The sequence below is a fragment of the Podarcis bocagei genome, assembly GCF_964188305.1.
Source record: "Podarcis bocagei genome assembly, chromosome: 3".
NCBI lineage: Eukaryota > Metazoa > Chordata > Lepidosauria > Squamata > Lacertidae > Podarcis > Podarcis bocagei.
Genome location: NC_138127.1, coordinates 56,223,541 through 56,246,850, shown reverse-complemented (window position 1 = coordinate 56,246,850; position 23,310 = coordinate 56,223,541). Strand labels below are relative to the sequence as shown.

The following is a 23,310-nucleotide window of genomic DNA, read 5'->3' as shown; positions in this document are numbered from 1 at the left end:
AGAAGTAAAAGAAGTTGGGAGCTTCTTGCACTCAACTGGAAGCCGCAGAAGCTGCGTTGGAAGTTCGGCTTCCAAAAAATGTTCGCAAACCGGAGCACTCGCTTCTGGGTTTGCGGCGTTAGGGTGCCAAAACATTCACAAGGTGTTTGAGAACCAAGGTACGACTGTACTTTCTATGTCTCACACTTCTCACTACAACCATGGGAGGTCAAATAAAAGCTACCCAACGATGCTTAAGAACTGGGTTTAACAGTTTTGCTTCCAATTAAACCTGCATTTCTTTAGGGACACTTAGAAGCTAGTATCCTGCATTTCTCCCAAGGATGCCGTGAGAAATAGAAGAAGGGAGAGCCCCTGTTAAGACCCTTTGCAAGTAGGCTTTGAGTCGATCAGAAATTTGCTTATCGTAGATCTCAAGCAGCCTCTGCTGCACCTTTCCCCAGTTGAAGGCTTCCTCCCTGGTGGGCTGAGGGTAATGGCAAGGTGAAGGGAGGTGGGTACTTTTTTGTAAGAACTTGAGCCAGTGCTCACAAAGACCTTTGAGCTTTTTCAAGTGCTTGACTCAAGGGCTTACAAGAATGCAATAGTTCTTAGGTTAAGCTTTGGGGTGCTCATGCATCTTTGCTTCAAGCAGACATGAGCAGCACTGGGTTGTAAAGATGCCTGCTTACCTATTCATATGGCACATGGGTAAAAACCCCAGAAATGTCCACATGTGTTTTCTGCCACTCACCTGAGCATCCCCTGCTGCAGTTGTGACTGGACAAGCAGCTTCTGTTTCCCACAGGAAAACTGCAACACATTCTTTCATCTCAATGAATCTTGGGCTACTACTCTGAAAATATAAGTTGTCAGAAAGTTATGGCAAGGAAAGCATACAAGCAGCCTGGCTTCAAGAGCACCATAGGGATACATTCCAAGTGTGCTGCAAATTTTTGGTCCAGTAATTTGGGAGGGTAGGATTTCAGGTTCTTTGCTTGTAAAGCAAATGTGATCATTTTATTGCAAAGCATTAAAAATTTCCCCAAGACTAATTTATCCTTTCCCCCATCCAACATACACCAAGAAAAAAGTGGTAATCAGCAAGTCACTGCCTAAAACAAGGATAGCAATTTCCCGGGGGGGGGGGGGATGAAACCGACTCTTTATCACTTGCCCTGGACAGCCTTTAAAATCATGCTTCAATTGCCAGCATAGATGAGTAGCTTTTACGCCATTTTGAAATGGCTAAGCAATTGGGCACTAATAAGATCATTCTGCATTTCATAACAAAGGATATTCAAGGGAGACTTGGGTATTTATCCACAAATGCTCTGTGCTCTTACATATTGGTGGTCTAATCAGATAACATTATGACCCCACACTGAGAGGAGAAGCAAGCTAGCTGGAAACTTACGAGAGTGGCCTTGGAGCAGACGAGATGGACAAGGCTTGTGAAAGGCTCACTCTTACCCTCCGCCGTGATGCACAAAGAGCCACCGGTATAATTTAGGAGGATTTTGCCAGGGCCTTCAACCACAGGTTCTTGTTGGGCAATCCCCACATTACTGATGGAAACCTCAAGCGAACCACTCTGAAATTAGAAAAAAAGAACATCATTCTGAAGCAAAATAATTACAGTATATGATGAATTCGGGAACATATGCAGTCATGCTATGAAGAGCACCTGCTGGACTGACAAGAGAAATCCAAAATCTAACTAGGCAGTTTCAGGAGTGATGGTGTGGTATGGCCACCATTATATCCACAGCCCATGCTGGCTAGGGAGGAATCTGGGCGGAAGCAAAAGCCTGCTCCTTTCTACCCCAAACCTGGAACTGAAACAGCAATTGGGCCTGACTCAGATCCAATGCTGTCAAGTGAAGGCTGTAGGGCAAGCTCAGGATCTCCCTGCTCAACCCTGTTTATGGGCTATGTGCAGGCTCCTGCTGGTGGGAAGCCAACAGGCTACATTCAACCCAGCTGCACTTATGCAGTCAGAACTAGGAGCCCCGTGCTGTCCTGGACTGGGTGAGGGGAGACCTCTGCCCCATTCAATCCTCCCTCACCAGCACAGCAGATGGGGGCTTCGACTGCATCCTAAGTCAATCTTTTAAAGTTTAGGAAGCGCTCAAGTTAATTAAAGACTTGGAGATTTCCTGCAGGAATAAATTAGATACAAAAGGGGAGCGCAGAAGGCAGGCCAAATAAAAGAGTGAAGAGGAACTCTCCTGATACAATGCTCACCTTGCTGTACGTCATTTCACAGACAGATGCCCGCCTGTCACAGCCTGGAATGGGGTTCAAAGGTCGGCAGACGTTTATGTAGTATATTTTGCGTGGACCCTGCTCAGAATTGTCCACTGCCTGCCAATTATCCCTGTCTGCAGACAATGATAAACTGAAAAATGTGCAAAACAAAAATATTGAGTTTGGATTCATCAATTTGTATTTTAACTTATTTTTAACAAGTTATTATCAATGACGCAGAATTTCTTCATTCATTCATCTTATTGCAACGACATGCTAAAAAGTAACTGAATTATACTGATCAGTTTTAGAGCACAAAATGAGGAAAGCAACAATACAAACACACACACACACATTCAGGAATAACAATTACTTTATAACAATAACTACAAATGGACAATCTTTGTGAGTAATATGTCCACTCCCTCTTTCCTTCTTTATGATCCATTTGTTCGAAAATTTTGCAACACAGCAGCAACATTGCTGATCTTATCCGTGACAATGTTAAGTATGAAATGTATGTTTTGTGCTTTGGTCAGGAAGAACTTGCCAGCTGAGCATTTCCACCCAGACTTTACATTCACCAAATTTTGTTTTGCTTACCGTGAAAGATCATATTGCTTCATGGTTTGTGGATCTGTGACAACACATTCTGTGGGTATTTCTGGGCAGGCATATTGAGTATACCACCTGAAGTTGTAAGTGAAGTTGTCTTCTGCCTAGATTACCATAATCATATATACACAAAACAAAGAAGTTAAAACTGCAAAAGGTAACAATACAGCTCTTTTTTATGCTGAAGCTGCCATTTTTAATTTCAAAGTGGTATGATTCTGCTGTCACACATGGAAGCTTAACTTTTACTGTCAGAAAGTCTACTCAAATCTGTGCTGATATATCCAAATGTACAACATCGGCTGGCAACGTTCTCTAACACACACTTTTCATACCGGCCCCTGTGTATAGAGCTCCTTCTCACTACAGGGATGCAAGGCCTCTGCACAAGACCACTGAAATGACTGCTTTACTGGAAAACTTTTAATGCAGAGCTGTGCAAGTACCCTTAAGGCTAAAATGTATTATGGAAGTCTCCAAGAACTATCTGTAGATATTAAGCAATCCTCTTGCTGCTACTAATCATCCCATAAAGGAAGATCTAAAAAAGCTGTGTGTGTCATACCTCTGAACTGGCTTTCCCTCTCCCCTTAGGAGGGTTTAACTTCTCATTATGTTAAACTATTGGGGACTTAACTAAGGATGTGATGCACAAGAATTATCCACAACTGGCACTCACTTGATATTCAGGTGAACCTGCGCCTGCACCACGATCACATAGGAAGGTAATATGGGTAGACCGTTGCATGTGCTTCTCGTTGTTGTATGGTGTGCCATTTCGATAGTTCAACTGAATCATTCCATCATAATAGGAGAGCTCAGAATTGGGCAACCCCAGACTCCATGTGTCCTTACCACTAAAAATATACATTAACAGAACTTCATATAGGTTTCCTTTAGGGATGCAAATACCCAAGTACCAATGCGTTTGAATTGCAAAAGCTAATATAATGCCCTAAAGGATACATGCAGTGTCTGACAGTCCAACCTTACGGCTCATCTTTGGCCCACTGTATGAAGGCAGGAATGCCTGCTGCTATTTGCACCAGTGCTCTCTACTCAAAGCCAATTTACTGTTTGCATACTGGACCATTGCCTACATTCTTCATGATGGTACTGGAGACTCCAACAGGCTATGCAACAGCAGTTCATTGGACTGGGTTCTTGGAACCATTTCCCACCTAACATAAAACCCACCAGCAAAAATCAACAACAGGCTAAATCCGTTCTGGTTGACACAGGTACAACTTAAGGCATGATTTCTTATTAACAACTGATAGGCATGCTATTGTCTATACAAATAGTACCTAGATGATGTGCATACCATTGAGATTATATGTTTGAAGGGAAGTGCTAACTTATGCACATTCTAAGGTAAAATATTATCTATAGCTATACTCCAGTTGATCAGACTTAAAATATGATAACCCGGTTCCAGAATGTGAATCAAGTAAATCTGTGTGCCCAATAAAGCTTTTATACTTGTATTCCTTGCATAGAAGCATCCCCATCCAAACACCATCCTGCAGCGTTTGTCCACAGCCAGCTTTCCGGGTCCTGGGGCCAGCATGACTAAACTGCTTCTGGCGCAAAGGAACACCAGAGTACATAGAAACGTTGTTTACCTTCCCACCGGAGCGGTACCTATGTATCTACTTGCACTGGTGTGCTTTCGAACTGCTAGGTTGGCAGCAGCTGGGACAGAGCAATGGGAGCTCACCCCGTCGCGGGGATTCAGACTGCTGACCTTCTGATCAGCAAGCCCAAGAGCCTCAGTGGTTTAGACCACAGCGCCACCTGTGTTCCTCAGTACACACACAGAGCAGGAGAAGGCATAAACAACACTTACTTTTTCTTCACTTGACATGCCGCAGACTGTGATGCACACAACTGGTTTGACACGCTGCCACAAATACTGATGTAGAAAGTATAGTCACTTGTGTTTGCTGAGTAAGTGTGATGCATCAAAGGTGATAAGTCAAAAGAGAACCCTAAGCAGAAATGAATGAAAATCATTTGTTCACCACAAAAGTTTTAAAGACTGAGAGGTAAGATGGGCAAACATGATTTAATAGACTCCATGTGCTACCTTAAAACAGTTGCCCATAAATGATTCTAACACTCAAGTTTCACGAAGTATACACCCCCCACCCCCACTACACTTGTGGCAGTATGCATGCTTAAGGACACAAAACACCATGTTTTCAATTTTCATTGCACTAGTGCAGTTGGATTTAAGAAAATACCAATGTAATGTTGCATTTTCAAGATTCTGTCACTGGATATGCACCAGCAACTTGTCATATACCTTCTGTTCTAGAAAACAAAATGTACTATTTTTTAAAGGATAAATTATGTTTAATACATAAGATACAACAGCATTTGATTGTTTTACTTAAACTTTATGCTACATTTGACTTAACTCATTCAAGGCAGCTTACAATAAAAACACAGAAACAGAACAAAAATTCTCATGAATAGGATTCTGGGAGTTCAGCAATAGAGGCAGCCCATCGTAAAATATAAATCTAGGCCAGCAACAAAAACAGACTAAGTTTTTTGTATGGGAAAAAAATACACACCAAAACTTCTGGCAAAAGCCAGTATTAAATCCTTTCCAGAAGGCCTCTGGCAGAGCACGACAGGCATTGAATTCTGAAGTTGTAGGATTCAGATTTGTTTTGTTTTTTAAGAGATGGAAACAGCTCTATTCCTGCTACTTTGAGACACGTGATGCTAGATGAAAAGAGGGAGTTGAACTAGAAGCTGGAAATTGTGACACAGACCGAAATCCCATGCCCCGGTTGCCGCTTTACCATTTTCAACAGGTTACTCACCTGCTTGAGAGTCAGAGACTCTGCACTGGTCACCTTTTGTTTGAGACAGGACACAGGCAGCAGCAGTGTGCCATTCGAACTCATACAGGCACCCGTCGTACCCAGAACTAATCAAAACAGGAGCACTTTCCAGGTCACCTGGGAAGATACAGATAATTATTAAACTGAACCACCAAATACACACTTCATTTTTCAAGAGACCAGTACTTGATCAGATACACAGATTAGTTACTGAAGCAAGCCAGAAGAGTCATTTTTGCATGTCCTTACACCCCCTCCCCAATTTAAAAAAGGGTGCAGGTACCATGGGAGATCTGCATGTATAGCAGACACAGGGAACCTCAGGCCAGAAGACTAAATGTACCCCTCCAGGTCCTCCTCCTGCCCCTTGAGATTCTTCCCCCTAACCACACCCCAGCCCAACATCCCTCACTGGTCTTCCCCCATACCCGCCTTTAGTGTTTTTGTCCTGCTGGAATGTGTGCCTGAACAGGAAGAGAGAGTATGGTGAGTGAGTGTGTGTGTGTGTGTGTGTGTGTGCGCGTAGAAACTAGCCTACCATACAAAGGTCGATTTTACATTTATTGTTTTGGCCACTTTTGCCTCTGGCCCCATTCACCACTGGCATGCTGCCTCCAAATGTTGCCCAGCAAGAAATGTGACCCTCAGGCTGAAAAATGTAGCCTGTCCCTGACTTATGGACCTTACCACCACTGCCTTCATGAAGGTTTGCAGCTTGAGACTGCATCCCCAGACCTTGGCTTTAATAAAAGCCAGAGTACTCACCTGGCTTGCATATGAGGAGTATCTTTGTTTCAATTGTCTTTTTTGGTCGACACTCATCGCCACCCGAATAGTAAAGCTGGATATTCTCTCCAACTTTTGTGGGAGCAGACATAAACGTCCCTAGGTTTTTTGTGCTATTGTCTTCACCTAAAAAGAGCCACACACCAAACAAGAAATACAGATACTTGTTTTAGTGAGCAATCCAATGTATGTCCTTTGAAGGAATTACTATTTTATAAATAGCACATACTGCATTGTATTCAACTGTTGAATGTGGTTCTTTTAACGTGGGGAGCTCATACAAGGATGTTACTCACCAACTGAGCAAACAGATGCCTCTTCTGAACAGTTCACTGCCCCTCCTTTCTGAAGTACTTGGTGACAGACGTTTATGAAAAAACGTTTCTTTTCTGTTTCCACAGGGTTACCGTCTACAGCTTCCCAATTCTGCTCTAACTCTAAAATTAAGAAATTGCATCTTAGATGAACATTCCTCTAAAAACCATATTATCTGTAGTGTTAAAATTACAGATCGTTCCCCATCCCCTGTCCAACCAATGAATGGCCATGTAGAAACTCAACTGCAGGTCAAACCACATATTACTTCTAATATGTAGAGTTAGAAACCACATTGGGTTTTTAATTTATTTACTTCGTAGCAAGCACAGCCTCCTGCATTTTCATCAGGGGGCTGAAGCATGCAGGGAGGAAGGGTTCCCAGAATGCAATCCCAATTAAAATCTCTCTCCACACACACACACACACACACACACACACAGAGAGAGAGAGAGAGAGCGCGATTAGCCTTAAGGGAAGGTTGCCATTGGCACTGATGCAGGTCTTTTTTCCTAAAGGCCAGCTGCTGCATTCTAATTTTCATCAGAACTTTGACTGGGAAAGAAAGGGTTAAGCCCCTCCCACTCCACACACACACACACACACACACACACACACACACACACACTACAGTCCTGTTGAAAAGTTCTCCTTTCTCCATGCTTGCAATGGGGCAGGTTTTTTTTGTGGGGGGGCGGGGTTAAGCCTGGTGTACTTGCAAGTCACAAACTAAAAAACCTAATATCTAGTTTAAGCCTCATTACACTTACATTTTGAACAATTATGGGTTAGTCTTTGTTAGTCTTTTCTTGCAGTTAGTTCTTTGAACATAGTAGATTAAAGAGATTTATATCATGTATGACTTATACTCATGTTAAAACCCACCAAGAAGATTTCGTTTTTGCAGTAACTTGCTAATGCTAGCTGCAAGCAGGACAACTGGAAAAGGAATCCAGGCAAGACTGACAGTGAAAATCTGACAGACCTTTTGACCTGGTATCAGGAATGCTGACTGATGGTGTCCAACCCATATTCTGTTTGTGGAAGGCTCTCCGCAGGGAAGCACACCAGGCAACTTGACAGTTTCTGGGGCCAAGCTAAGTCATTTTTATTTTCTCAGTCTTTCGGTGGTTAATTTAGCCTCTAGTGTGATGCTCATCTTTTAGTGGGGTGGGGTAGAACTAGTCCTCCTCATTGCATTGTTGGATGAGCATTTTAGGAATTTTGAATAGTAACCCATTTTATATTTGGCTTTTAATCAATTTTATCTCTTTGTATAAAGCAACTAACGAATGCTATAAACACCACAACACTGCCAATGGAAATAATACAATTTATAGAGCTACTGAAACTGGGCTTTATATAAAATGCTACAAAAATTATACACAGGGTATTGTAAAACCATTAAAGCGTAAGTAAAAATCATGTGCTTATAACTGAGGGGATGAAAGTCACTCAGGAAAAAAAGGTCCGAGAAGCATTAGTGTTCCTTGTAAGCTGGTTAGGGGGTTTGCAGTCCTTCTGAGCCCATTTTGGTGCCTGCAAAGACAGGCAATATCACTGGCCAAGAGCGTGTTTAAATGGAGTTGTAGTGAAAAATTCCACAGAGAAACCTAGGAACTGATATAATCCCAGACTTTTACTACTGTAATGCACACTGATTCTTGAAGTTTAGTCAAAAATTGCAACAATCCCAAAATATGGTTAGTTTACCTCATGGCAGGACAAATCTGCCAAGCAGCATATTATATAAGTGCTCTAGCTCCAGGATCTCTGCTAGTTGCCCGATAGCTTAAGAATTCCAACACATTCACTGTGTTCCAACAGCCAGAACATACAAAGCCATTTTCTGCTGATATACCACAATTCTGAACTCCAACTCTAAACTCCTTTTGATTTGGAAAGTCACCAGCCTCCGATCTGTGACCGAACAGGCTAACATCCTACGGTATTAACCTGCCAGTGGTATAGACTTCCGTTCACACAGAGGGACTTCCCCTCCCCCTCCCCAGCAATGCATGTACCCCAAATCTGTTCTGGGGAGTTGGGGGACTTTGCTAAGCAAACTGGGGTGGGCGGGTTCAGGAATGGAGGAGAAAAAAGAGAATTCTCACCACCCACAGTCACTACCTGGAAGGAGTATAAGCCATTTAAGATAGCACTTAAAACAGCCCTCTATTTACTGTTTTCAGATTTAAAACATTACTGGACATCTGAGATAAGGCAAAATGAACAAAAGTTTTAAAATGTAGTGCATATCTTAATGTTTTTGTTTTTTTTAAATTGCCGTACCAGAATGACGAATCAATCGTGTCAAGTCATATCGTTTCCGTTTGTCTGTAACCATACAAGGAAGATCTTCTTTTGCTACACATGCGTATTTGGTCTCCCAGGTGAAGAAGTATGAGCAATCTGTTTCTCCTGTAAACACTGGGCTTCCTTTGCCATCATTGTCTTTGAGAAGTTCATTAAAAATATAGGAAGATTAGGATAAGGAAAATATAAATTACACAAATTATAGCATTAAAATATTCTCATAGTGCCTTATAACTTATGATTAAAACAACAGCAATGGCACTTTACCCGGAGCAGCTGAAAGCCAGTCCAAAAACTATTAAAAACCCAGGAACACCCAATTTAGTGCTGGATTAGTTGATGTGGGGAGATGCGTCACTAACCTGTTGGCTAACTGTCTCACCACAAAGAGTGAGGGCACCCAGAGGCATAGCTGTCAACTTTTCCCTTTTCTTGCGAGGAATCCTATTCGGAATAAGGGAATTTCCCTTTAAAAACGGGAAACGTTGGCAGATATGCTCTAATACTGGGCAGGTTAATGTGGGAGTATGTAATTCTAGCTTGAAAAGTTTTACTTCTCAAGCTTAGGGTGTACATTAAAGTACTGGGTACAGAACCATCTATGGGTTTTTAAGATTCTCTGAAGAATTACGGGTTGTGCACTATAACATCTAATGGGTAAGAATGCAAGAATGGTGTTGGATAATTCAAAGAGCCTCTCTTGTCAGTATGTCTGAATACCAAATGCTGGGAAATCATGCGTGGAGAGAGCATATTGTACTCTGGTCTTACCTGCAAGCTTCCCATAGGCACCTGGTTAGCCACTGAGAACAGCACACCTAAGAACCTCATGAGCAGAGTAAAAAAGCAAAATATCTGCTGCTTTGCTCCCAATATCTGAACTCTGGGGAACATGCTACCTCTGAACATGAACGTTCTATTGCTCTCACAACAAATACCCAGTTATATGCCAATCCTCCATTAATTAGAAATCCTCTTCCCTACCCACATTTCTTAAATGCTTGAATAACTTTTAGACTTCAGAGCAAAAGGAGCTGTTAGCATTCAAGCGATAGTGGGCTGTGGTGGGGCAGCTGCAAGTATTATTGGAGGACACAGAATATTGCTCAAAGCAATCCATAGATAACTAGCATGTTCATTACCTGCCGTATGATTGCATTCAAAGTTTATGACAGTCATTCGCTCAAATCCAGAGCTGCAAGGATCTCCTCCTGGGTATGTCAGAATGAGGTCTCCATCAGCATACCTGATTTCAAAAGCCAAAAGGGTGAATGTTCAAATATAGCTCATCTAATTTAAGGAAGAAAAAGAGCTCACCAGTGGCCCACACTCAATGGAAATCAGAAAAAGGTTCATTAGATGGATATCACAACTCAAAAGAGGCAAACAGATTTCTAATTTGGAATGTTATCCATTTTAGCTCTACATCTGTCTAAAAGATCTTTGTCTTGTTAAGGCCTTCTCTTCCAAAACTAAGAGCAGAAACTAGACAGTAGAACCTGAGTCCAACAGGATTGTCCTCCACAACACACTTTGAATTAGTTGGTTAGAGCATAGTGGCGATAATGCCAAGGTTGAAGGTTCAGTCCCTGTACAGGTGCATATTCCTGTATGGCAGAGAGTTGGATTAGGTGATCCTCAGGGTCTCTTCCAACTCTAAGATTCTATGAATCTAGAATTGCCAAGAACCAACACTGCATGCAGGAGCTTTAGTTCCTAACAAATACTAACCCTCAAAGACTGTTTTCTAATTAAGCACTCACCTGAGTGTTTGGTGGGTAAACCTTCCTGCCACTTTCTGCTGAGGAACAGCTGCATGTTTGACCTGGCACGCCGAAGCATTGGCATCACTGCAGTAGCCTCCAGCTGCTTTGCCACATACATTCAGATAATAGGAATACTCTTCTCTGTCTTTAGCAACGTAAGGTGTGACATACGCTAAAGAAAGGAGGGTCGTGATGATTGAAGCACATATTTGGTAAAAGCATTTAGGTGGCTATACAGAGAGAAATACACATTCACAGCCACAGAACTTGTGTAATCAGTTTACAGCCCTGTTAGTGAGCTGCTTGTGTTGTCACCTCATGCCCCACAAACTCACAGCTGCATCGCTGTTCAGCTCTTTCCATTAGCTGCTTCAGAAACCCATGCAAAAAGGCCAAAAAACTTTCAACCACAATGTGACACAAACCACACATTTGGTTTATACAAGTTAAGGATTGCAACTACAGATGCCAACACAATCTACAGCTCTCTTCTTCATCACCGTCAGATTTAGACAGAGGCTCTGCCAACAGCTCACTAATCATGGTTTCCACATCTGGTGAGCAGTATCCAATTCTGAGGTTTTGCAATCTTAATGCGGGCATGTTGGTACAGTCCACCCAAAACTGCATCACCTCTGGTTGGAGGGGGAAGAAACAGTCTCCAGCCACCATGAGCTAAGTAGCTGGGTATTAGGGACTTACAACTTAGTTTTCTCTTCAACAGTTTAGCTCTGGGGTCCCCAACATGGAGTGCGTGGGCACACAACACTCTCAGAAAGCTATACTTGGTGCCCACCAAGGCCCTGACTCTTCAAATTTATTTTTAACCACTTTTATTCTTATTTGTTTTTGTTGTGGTAGTTGTAAATTTTGGGGGAGGGTTGTTTTTCTAGGTCTGAGTTTTGCTGCGGGGCGGGGGGGTAAGCGTGAGCAATTTTCTTCTGTGGAAAAGGGTATTTGTAAGGTGACCAAAATGTTGGCTTGATTTCCAAATGTGTCGTTTCTCCCAGAAAATTTGGCAAACCACGTTTAACTTTTCCCATGCAGCAAACTATTTATACAAACTACAGCTGTGTCCTGGATTCAGCCACATCAGGCCAATTCAGGGGAATCTGGGCTTGGGACAAGTGAAGTCAGGCTGAAACAGTCCCAGGCCACACATCATAACCAGGGGTAGAGAAGGCTGCTGATTCCCCAGCACATTTTCAATCCTCTGGGATGCAGGTGCTCCTTTGCAAGGCTCTTCCTGTCAGGAAAGCAGCTTGCAAAACAGCACCCCATAGGTTGGTGGATACTATTTTCTAAAGGTGCCTTGCAGAATTCCATCTCTCTACCCTGGCCTCCTTACAGCCTGTTCCCAAGGATCTATTACCACAGCAACTCCCTGGGCCTACTACTACCAGCTACACCTGGGCTGTAGAAAGCTGGTGATGCTGCTACTATGGGAGGAGCAAGCAGGGAGCCATGGGAGAAGAGCACGTGGTCCCTGGGTTGGGGAGGCTATGCACAGTCCTACAACAAGGAACACTTTCAACACAGACCAATTTAGAAGCGGTGTAACCCTATACAGGACTATACCACACACTAGCACCAATGCTTCTTCCTCTACCATAGCTACTAACTTGGTTTATATTGATGCCACTGCTTCACCCTTAGGGAAAAAAAGAGGGTGCTTACCTGGAATTTGTTTGAGGGGTGTCAGATTCACATAGATACCATGCTGCTTGCTGGTCAGGACACAGTTGTTACTCTCTAGGTAGTCTCTGTGACAGGCAGACTCTGTAACCCATTCAATCTCGTACTGGCAGTTACTTTGAGCAGTGAGTCTGGGACTTGTCACCTAATACAAAAGAAAAAGATGTGTGCCCAGAAAGGTGAAAAGAAACTCCCTTGGGTTGGCTCCAAGTTATAGCCCCCTACAAAGTTCAAAAGGCATATTTTGCATACACACAGATTCGCACACACAAGATGCGCTGTATGGAGTAGATCCACAACAAGACAAGCAACAGAGCTTGTAATTTTATTGTGTGGAGGAAGGAGGAAAGAGAAGGAGAAGCTGCTTTGCTGAAATGCACCCCATGATGCTTCTAGACTTCTACCACTTTGTGTTGGACTAAGACCTGGGAGATCAGGGTTTAGGTCGCCCCTCCGCCATGAAGCAGAGTGACTGTGGGTGATCTTTGGCCTAACCTACCACACAGGGTTACTGTGGGGATTAAATGAGGAGGGAGAGAAGGCCACCTTGAGCTCCTTGGAGAAAAAGCTGAGTGATAAAGGCAATGAACAAATAAATAATATCCTAGTTTTAACTAACTTTTGCTTAGAACAAGCCAGAGTTTCCCTAGTTTGTATGTTCACAGGCTAACCTATCATTTAGTTCATTTAGGCCACTGTATCCATGTTTTAAATGAAAATATAGAATAACTGAGTTGGAAGCTGGCTCAAAAGTAATTGAACCCAACCTCCTGCCAATGCAGGAAATCCATTGCTACACTGTCCGTGACAGAGGGCCAGCCAACCTCTGCTTAATAAACAACTTTAGGCCCAGGATTTTGTCCATCAGTTTCTGTCATCAAGCAACAGGATTTGAAACCCCAGGTATCAGTTACCTCTTTTTTCCTCCCCTCAGGGCACACAAAAGTAACAGTCACTGCTGGATCATGGTCACCACAGAAGTCAGGCCTCTCATTTGCATTGCTAATTTTGCGTTCGTATCTCAGGGAAAGCCTGGAAAAACAAGGGGGGGGGGAGTTTGAGAGAGGAGACCGTGTGAGACACGCAGAAACAGCAAGAGTGGGATTTAATACAGCTACCTTATACAGTGGTACCTCAGGTTACATATGCTTCAGGTTACATATGCTTCATGTTACAGACTCCGCTAACTAAGAAACAGTACCTCAGGTTAAGAACTTTGCTTGAAGATAAGAACAGAAATCGTGCTCTGGCGGCGCAGCGGCAACGGGAGGCCCCATTAGCTAAAGTGGTCTTCAGGTTAAGAACAGTTTCAGGTTAAGAACGGACCTCCAGAACTAATTAAGTTCTTAACCCGAGGTACCACTGTACTTTTAGTTTATCAGCTACACTGGCTCCCAGTCCATTTCAGACTACAATTCAAGGTACTGGCTACGCATTTTGGAAAGCGGCTTGTTCATCTGTTCTCCCTAGATTTGGGTGTATCTTGAGATATCATCACAAAACTCAGCATGAGGGTTCCCAAGGTGAGGGAAATCATCTTTGTTTATGTTTGGGTGCCGGAAGCCATTTTGAATCAACATGGTGGGCCAAAAGGTGACTTTGGTGTGATTTCATTTGATTTTTGGCTTGCAGGGTCCAAACTCACAAATTATACTATCCATTTAAAAATCACAATATTTTTCATTTTTGTACAAGTTTCTGGCAATGTCGGGCACTCCCCGCTAGTCACCTACAAAGCCCAAAATGTCTTGGAACCAAGATGCATGAAGGACCACCTCCTTATGTGAATCTCCATTTTTCCAGCTCAGCTGTTGCTGCGCAATTGCTTTCTGAGGCATATGTGTGGAATTTCCTGTCTCAAGAAATTACCTTTATCTTTTTAATTCACCAGCAGATGAGCATATTTCCCTTCATCCAAATAGTTGATTCCACTGCTGCTAAAGGGATTGAATTGCAAGCGCCATTCTTTGTGTGCTTTTTACCATTTAATTTGTTTTAATGGCTGGATCATTGTTGCTTTGTTGGTTGATCTCCTATTTTATTTTTTGCATTTTTAAAATTATATGCAGGTTTGTTTTAACAACTTTTGATTTTTTTATGAGTAACAGTATTTATTTTTACAAACAGATGTCTGCTGTTGTATTTGTAATATGCTTTCAGCAATTCTTTTGTGAAAGTCAGAGGACACAAAATTACTAAGAATACTAATAAAATTTAAATACTAAAAAGTTTCTAGATCATGCTTTTATAAGTGGTTAGCTTTACCGTGCTCCAGAAACAAAAACTGGCTAGATTAATTACGGATTAAAGAAAATACATTAAATGGAACTCTTAAGCCACCAGTATTCCCAACAGCAACAAAATAATTTGAGTGCTAAACAGTAAACTGTACTTTACAGTAGACTACTTTTGAAATAATTTACTAAGATTGATATTCAAATGATAGCCCCTTTAAAGCAGAGATGGGGAACTTGTGGCCCTCCAAACATTGCTGACTACAATTCTCATAATTCCTGATTGCTGGCCATACTTAAGGGTGTCAAAAAGCACTGTAGGGGACCCAGTTTCCTCACCCTGGTTTAAAATGCCATAAGACTGAAGTCATACCTGTTTTTATCAAGCTGCTTGAGTTGTTCTTTAGGATGCCCCAGGTCAAATGCATGACCATCCTTCAACAGGCAAGCTGAACTCCCCTCTGGACAACCCTTGCCCTCAACAGAGGATTTTCCTGTCAATACAATGTTTATGTAAGAAATAAGACCATAAATAAGGTTTCAGAAGGATGTTAGGGCAAAGTCTTCCATTTAAATGTAAACTTAATTTTGACCATGTAGTGCATAAGAATAAATGGGACGAGGAGACTGCTGGGCCAGACTGAAAAATCAAAGCTACAGAAATCAAAGATTATCTTTACATATAATACCCACTAAGCTGGAGGAGTAGGCAATACTTATCTTAACATCTTTATGGTTGCAGAAACATTCTAGAATGGCAAAAGGTACTCTGTTCAAGATACCCAGAGTGGGGAAAAAAATATTTACCAAATACCTGCATGCACTATGCATATCAACAACAGTTCCTGGCTGAATGGCTCTCTAGAAACGATACTTCAGAGAATATGAACGGTCTTTTAGTAACTCTTGAGTTACGTCTTACTGTCCTAAGAGGGGTAAGCTTTACAAACTAGTATTACCCCAGTGATGTGTTAAAAGTTTGGAATAATCTCAACTCCATATATTATCCTTATTTGGCATTATTTCCTAAAACTCGCAAGCTTTTATGAGTAACTTAAGATGGGCAAAGCCAGTTCTAATAATGTGTATTGATCCATCTACTAATGATTGATCTATTATCTACTAATATCAGAAGCTGAGCACATAGATGACCTTTTACTTTGTTTTCTTCAGCACTGTGTTAGAGAGGAAATGTCGGGACAGTAACTTGGAAAACTGACAACATTTGAACTACAGATCCTATAACAATCATGTACAAGAGGAAATCTGGGAGTGACTGTAGTTCAGTAGCAGAACATCTTTTTTGATAACAAAAGGCTCCAGATTCAAATTCCCAGCACTTCCAGGTATGGCTGGAAAAGACTCCTAACCCAAAACCTTGGAGAGCTGCTGCCCAAGTCAGCAATACTGAGCTATGTGGACCAATGGTCTGACTTCATATAAGGCAGCTGCCTGTGTTCCACTGTTCCTCTGGAAGGCCTAACAAATCTTAATTGTAAAAAAAATGATGCAAACAATGCAACAGAGAATTTAGGAATGTTTGAACACAGGGAATTTGTTTTCTATGTCTCTTAAACTGAGGAAGCACAGTGTAAAATTGTTTTTTTGGGGAAGCTCAGTTGGCACAGCATGAGACTCTGAATTTTAGGGTTATGGTTTGAGCCCCACATGGGGCAACAAGATTCCTGCATTGCAGGGGGTTGGATTAGATAATCCTCATGGTCCGTCCCAACTCTACCATTCTTTGATTCGAACACCTGGAGGCTGGAAAAAGGTTACTCAAGCGTATCTCGGTTCATGTTTGAAAGGGCTGAGGTAATACACTTTTCCGAATGCATCTGAGGTTTGATTGTTCAGATGTATTCAAGATTCCGCTAGGAAAGAAAATGGGCTCTTAATCAATTAGAGATGTGAAAGCCTGGTGGTGGGGACAGAAAAACTGAGGTGAATCTCTGTTCTTAATTCTGACCTTAAGGGAAAAAAGCAGCAGCATCTCATTCCATCTATATAACCACGGCAATGGCCCATTTGGAAAATGTATCCCAAAAGCAAGTCTCAAAAAAAAAGATGGTCATTATAGTCAATACAAGATCGTGTAAAACAGTATCATGATGCATCTAGTAAAATATTTTAGTGGCCCAAGGAGTCACCAGATACTGCAAAGTACTGACTAGCAAAATAATTTTCAAAAAGAAATTAAGTATGCTTCAACCTGTTTAAAAAATATGTATCAGACTATTTACAGGAAGGTGTGCTTCAAGTTTCTAAGGGGAAAATGTGACTCAGATGAAAAACAAAAAGCAGGCATATTAGACACACAATGTATGCCAAGGTTCAGACCTATGTTTCTACAGACGTTGATGTAGAGCTCCACGTCATCATCCGAGTCCTCTACCAAGTATCCTCCAGAAGTTTTAATCAGTGGGTTCAAGTCACGTTTCCTCAAGTCTCCATCAAATACGTAACAAGGCACCTAGAAATGAAATCACACTAATGACATGCAGAAGAGAAAGCATCACACCATTTCAGAGACCATTTCACACATTTCAGGAAAGAATCCCAATACAGACACTCCCATTGGAGACCTGCCTATGGAAGAATCATGCTTCAACATGTATAGCTGATGTAGATATTGCATCAAGTTTTGCTGAAACGGTTAGGTAAGTGCCTTGCTGCCAATGGAATTGTGCATTAATTCAAAGTACTGGTTATATAGCTCACCAGTGGAACCAGGTTGGGGCTAGAATGCTTAGAAGTATACCTTAGGCTAGTCAAGGCTCCATTGTCCCAGAAGGGTCCATTGCAGCCTGGAGCCCTCTCTAGCTGCTCTTTACTGCCATTATGATTTGCTCACTAGGGAAACCAGCAACTGAGGGCTGAGGAGCAACCATGCCCACCTCCCTGTGTTCGCCTGCCCTCTCCCCGTTCTTGCCGTTGCCACATGCTCTCTTGCCTAGCATTGAGCATGAGGTTGACAACTTTCCTTGTGATGTGGGTCCCATGTGGTTCCCAAGCAGTAACCCTGTGCAAGAGATTTTAACAGGTGGCATCACCACCCTCCTTTCAACTTTGGCCCATGAGACTGATCCTGAGCAGGACCTGGCATGTGGAGCCAAAAAGGTTCCCTACTCCAGCCTAGAACTTGCATTACCTCTTCAGTTGGTTTAAACAAATCTTTCTTGCAGGCCACATATGTCTTCCATTCAAAGTAGTGCACACAACTGGTTGAAGTCACAAATTCTGGGGAACCCTGATTAAGAAATTGACGAAATACAAAGTGTGCTGTTACTCATTATTAAGCCAAAAACAGAAAGCTTAATCGTTCAAACGGGTAACAGAAACCAATTACCTAGAGCTAGAACAAGAACACTCTAGCAGGTAATTAATTGCTGAATGACTTTTCGTTGGCAAGTTGGCAGATATGGAATGAAGCCAGGAATATGAAAGTACATACACATAGTGTACCACAAACTAAGGTACTTGGAATAACAGGACAATTAATTAGAATTCGGGTTCTCAGATGCCTTCTCAAATGCACTTTTATTTCCCGATTATACATGAAAAACATGCCCCAGTAGCCCAACTTTTTATACATCTTAATTTTAAGCTGCTCTGGCAGTCAGTTAACGTTGGTTGAGAAAACAGGTGTAACTAAAATACAATACATCTTACAGTCAACCCGTGTGCATAAACTGATTAACTATACAGTTACTGATAAAAACAAACATTTGGTTTGGGTATCCCTTCTAAACAAAGCCCATGCACTCCAGAAGAGCCAGGGAAACACAATATACAGGTAGCTTTATAGCAGAAAGAATCTATAAATTAAAAGTAACAGATGCCATATTGAAAGAAATAAAGCATATGAATTGACATTAAGTCTTTAAAATATAAAAAAATGCATTTCTCAACATGTTTGTATTTTCCTATTGTGATTTATCAATTATACCTTTGTATTGGTTATCATGTTCAATGTTTTAATAATAAAACTTAGCTTTCAAAAACACATTAAAAATTGAGGAAAATATGTCCTTGCATATATTTTTAAAACTAGAAAGGTTTTTGGCAATAATGCCATACTGACCAGAGTCTTCCCACAATAGAAATTAATGTTGCTTTGTAATTTGTGCTCGGTTCCTTGCTGTCTACAAGTCTGTGTAGTGTTGAACTCCAAGAGCAGTTTAGAACTTCTCATCAACGAGGAATCCCCTAAACAAAGCAACAACGAAGTCAAAATATATTTATACCCCTGCCTTATATCGTGTAAGACTAATAGAAGCTTGGGCCAAATTGGATTTGCCAATCCACACAAGTCTTCCGTAATCCAATTTTAACCAATTCAGAACTGATACTTTGAAATAGATCTTCTGTAATTCAGAGGGTAAATGCCTATATTTCAAAAGCTTAGTACAGGGCATATTGTAGTTGTTGTTTTTTTAAAAGCCCACCTGATATTCACTTACAGAAAACACATTTGTCTTGATTACCTTTATGTGCAAAGATTGAGCTAAACATGTTTTGGAGTAGTACAACACCTTCATGAGAAATCTCTTTAGGTTAAGAATGGATTGAACAACACCTACTGCTGAAAGTCCCATTAACCTACCCTCATTCCTCTGATCTCTTGGCCACCCAAGAGCAGCCAGCAGAACTCCATGCTTGTGCAACGGGGCTCCCCTAGAGCCATCCCTTACGAAAACCCTCAGCACCCAAAGCAAATATGCTCCCAAGGAATGAGAACCTTTTTCAAACGGTGTTGGATGAGGTACAAGGGGCTGCAGGGGGTGGAAAACTGGGAAGAATTCTGCAGGCATATTTGTGTACATGGAAGGGTCTTGCCCTGCTTAGGAGCCAAGCCATACAGAAGCCATATAGAGGAGAACAAGAGCACCCCCCTCAGCTAGTCCTTTTCTGTAGGGAGAAACATGTGGGTTTTGACCTTGAATGAGTAGGCTGGCTCGTGACTTAAGAAGCATTTAAAAAAATCAAGGAAACATCTATCTCTATTTCATCTTTCTAGCATTGAGGAAGTTTAGCTTTCGTAATGAAGAGCATCCAGTCAGGTGAGCCTCCACCTGCAGTCTGATGCAATACAGCTTCGCTGCCTCTGTGCAAAGTAGGCCTCTGTTCTTTTTTTCTTATTTTGGCATACAGCCAAAACATGAAGCTGGAGCTATTCACTCACCTATCTAGATCGCACCTTTCCAGTAAAGGTGCTCGAGCCAGCTAATGCAACAAATACAACAAAAAGCAATAAAAGGAAAACCCAAAAAGAAGGCTCTTAAAATCATCCATAAACACACATACACACACGTTAAAACCAATCGAGAAACACATTGTATGAATGAGAGGCCCAGCTAAATAAAATGTATCTGCCTAGCAAGCCCCCCATGAAAAACTGAAGCCTAGGTCTTCCCTAGGTGGGTCTAGGCATAGAGTCTTCAGTCATCTGACTACAATGCATTCTTAGTCTGTGGTCATGTATTGTGCAAGTGCATAGAAGACCCTGCTGGGTCAGGCAAATGTCTCATCCAGTCCAGCATCCTGTTCTCACCATTGCCAACCAGATATCTGTGAGAAACCCGGGAGGAGGACCCCGTGGTTTCCTGCAAAAGATATGCAGGAACATGCTGCCTCTGACCATGGAGACAGGGCATAGCTTTCATGGCTAGAAGCCACTGACAGCCTTTTTCTCCATGCATCTGTCTAACGCCATAAAACTAGGAGCACAGTGTCTGTGGGCAGCACCCCATTTTTTAATTATATCATGGTTTTAGCAAAGGCTAAATCATGGGAGGCATGATTTCTCCTCAGTGTCTCATTTCCCCATGTTAGTGCACACCCATGTATTTGCCAAGGAGTTTTGAAGAAGTCTTTAGTACAAGTGTACAAGTTCCTTCAATGAAATTCCCTCTCCTTTTGTCTTTTTCGTTCTCTTGTGACAACGGCCAAGTCCAAAGTCAGTGAAGATGCTCAGAAGAACATAGCTAGCATCACTGCTGCAGCTTGGACTTTTGCCAACTCAGAAAGAGTGAAAATAGATTCGATTTCTGACTGGCTTTGCCAGGACTATTAGGAGTTATATATTGCTTAAAAGGAAATCAACTCCTTTCATTATTCCACAGTCAGGAGCAAGAGATAGAGACAGTCTGCGGCTATGAAGGTCAATGGTTCTCTTCTTCCCCATGCCCGAGAACAAAATATTGGCTCCAGAACTCAGCTTACATTGACAAGTAAGAAGTCTAACCCTCTATAACAGCTGCCAAGGAAAGTCCTTGAAATCATCCAGAATTAATATGATCTTGAGGCCTAATTGCCAAATTAGAAATGTTCTATAGGATGTGTTCTATTTGAAAGTGAAGTCCAGAGGCTGGAGGATGATAATTTAATAAAAGTGTATGGGTATTTTTTAAATGACTGCAAAATGCAAAAAAAATTACATGTCATTTCAGGATGGGTGTGGGTAAGTAAAAACAAAAGAGTAACTGGGTTGGATCCCAACCTGGTGCTCAAGTACTGCCTCAATCCACAGAGGTTACTGGGAAAAGGTTCCCACTGGAGGAACACAAGGGAGAATCCATTTTCAACCCTTTTCCCTGCAGCCCCCACCCCCTCAGCTTTTCACTGTTCTGGTGTCTCAACCAACCCTCCAGAGAAGCGAGTCAGGCAGCATACGGGGAAAGGAAGTTAGAAAAGATTGCCTTTCCCCTTCTTCCAGCATGGAATGGAATTCAGTGTTGAGGGTCTCTATGTTTTGTTTTCCTTACAGCCACCTTGGAGGTGGTGTGCCACTCATCTCCTTTTAAAGCAAGTAGCCCCCCAATCCCAAGAGCATTTTTCAGGGTGACGTGGGAGTATGGAGGAGGTGATGAAGGCAAAGTCTTGTTGCACAAGCAGAAGCCTGTTCTGCAGGCAGATCAACCTATGGTTCTTTCCAAGGAAGAGAGGGACAGAAAAAGCTTTTTACCCACAGCTTCAAGCTTTCTAGAACTTTTACATCTTTATCTAGGGCAGGGAACATGTGGCCCTACACCATCACTAATCAGCAGTTTAGAGATAGTGTGTGCTGCTTGTGTAACGCTTTAATAGGCTCAGGGCAGAGAGATAGATTTTATGGAGCTTCTAGGCTGAGCTAGTCATGTCACACCCCTCTCTCTGGACCCATTTTGGGGAGGGAGCCAAGGCATGTAGAAGGAATAACAGGAGCAAACCAAATCCTCATTCTCAAGGAAAGGTAGATCACAAGGGTTGAGAAAAGCTAGATGGCTCCAAGCATCATGCAGGTTATGCAGCAGATGAGAGACCAGAGCACCCCCAAAACAAAACTTTGCCCACATACCCTGCCTGCCGCTGCAAGATTTCATGTGCACAAACCTTAACGGATTGAGTTATTTCTGCCTCCTCAAATTGCTGGCTGAAAACAGATCCAGACTGAACTTTAGGATGCCAATCCACATACACATGCATTACAAGGCAGGAAAGATAGGATAGATTCATTTTAAAGCAGCCTTATCAGTTTAAGCCATTCTCCTCCCTTTGCACACCACACCCCAAAAGTCAACTGCTGCAAAGGGCAGGTGATATAGCTCACCAGCAAGAACATGAAGCTTTCAGCACAAGGAGAGAAACCTTGAACACAGGCACACGCAAGAGAATTTAATGGGTGGTGTTTCACATTTTAACATCCATATAGGAGACAAACCTCTGGACTTACCTACTGAGAAACTGGCATTGCTTTTTATGTCGTATGCACAAATGGTACTCGACCCTCCACAGCCTGTGGAACTACCACAGAGGTTGATTTTGTAGTGTACTTTATCTGGATCAACAGCTTCCCACGTATAACTGAAAAAGAAGAGCGGGAGGGAGGTACAATGAATATGTGCTGCCAAACTACATGTTTCAACAAAATAAAAAAAATCCTTCCAGTAGCACCTTGGAGACCAACTAAGTTTGTTATTGGTATGAGCTTTCATGTGCACGCATACTTCTTCAGATACATGTTTCAGCCCAGGCTACTCATCAGCATCTTAAATCTAGCCAACTTTTTGTTCATATTTAACACACACCCCTCCCCCAATGAGCTTTCCAGCACACTGTCAGCAATGCAGGGAGCTGCAACAACGAACATCTTTTTGATAAGGCACATTTCAGATTACATTCTGAAGCAGTTTAACCAAAATAAAAATTCATCTTTGCTAAACACATGCAAACCATCTATTGTCACCTCAAAAATATGGAACAAACTAAAAGTTGTGAAGCGCCCTGTGATCTTCAGATGAATAATAATAATAATAATAATAATAATAATAATAATAATAATATGATGGTGAGGATGTATTTTTTTCTGAAATTAGCATTTAATGCTCAGGAACGTAAGACACTGCCTTCCATAGAGGTCCAGCTAGCTTCAGTATTTCAGTCCTACCTAGAGACACCAGGGATCAAACCTGAGAACTTTTGCATGCAAAATATAGGCTCCACCTACCACCAAGC

The 23,310-nt window shown here is 42.0% G+C and overlaps 2 protein-coding genes across 2 annotated transcripts in view; one reads left to right on the top strand and one right to left on the bottom strand.

Annotated features, from left to right (window-relative positions):
* LOC308583536 (proto-oncogene Mas-like) overlaps positions 1-23,310 on the top strand; it is a 61,976-nt gene that overhangs the window by 16,264 nt on the left and 22,402 nt on the right. The window lies entirely within an intron of this gene.
* IGF2R (insulin like growth factor 2 receptor) overlaps positions 1-23,310 on the bottom strand; it is a 70,417-nt gene that overhangs the window by 41,180 nt on the left and 5,927 nt on the right. The window contains exons 2-20 of the mRNA XM_081187524.1: positions 22,529-22,659; positions 18,899-19,023; positions 17,966-18,064; positions 17,155-17,287; positions 15,188-15,308; positions 13,495-13,612; positions 12,563-12,725; positions 10,883-11,057; positions 10,262-10,365; positions 9,096-9,257; positions 6,785-6,925; positions 6,468-6,614; positions 5,682-5,819; positions 4,694-4,835; positions 3,524-3,701; positions 2,833-2,948; positions 2,227-2,380; positions 1,397-1,573; positions 734-835 (exon numbers count right to left, since the gene is read on the bottom strand). Coding sequence (XP_081043650.1) covers positions 734-835; positions 1,397-1,573; positions 2,227-2,380; positions 2,833-2,948; positions 3,524-3,701; positions 4,694-4,835; positions 5,682-5,819; positions 6,468-6,614; positions 6,785-6,925; positions 9,096-9,257; positions 10,262-10,365; positions 10,883-11,057; positions 12,563-12,725; positions 13,495-13,612; positions 15,188-15,308; positions 17,155-17,287; positions 17,966-18,064; positions 18,899-19,023; positions 22,529-22,659 — 2,626 coding nt within the window. The remainder of the gene's footprint in view (positions 1-733; positions 836-1,396; positions 1,574-2,226; positions 2,381-2,832; positions 2,949-3,523; positions 3,702-4,693; positions 4,836-5,681; positions 5,820-6,467; positions 6,615-6,784; positions 6,926-9,095; positions 9,258-10,261; positions 10,366-10,882; positions 11,058-12,562; positions 12,726-13,494; positions 13,613-15,187; positions 15,309-17,154; positions 17,288-17,965; positions 18,065-18,898; positions 19,024-22,528; positions 22,660-23,310) is intronic.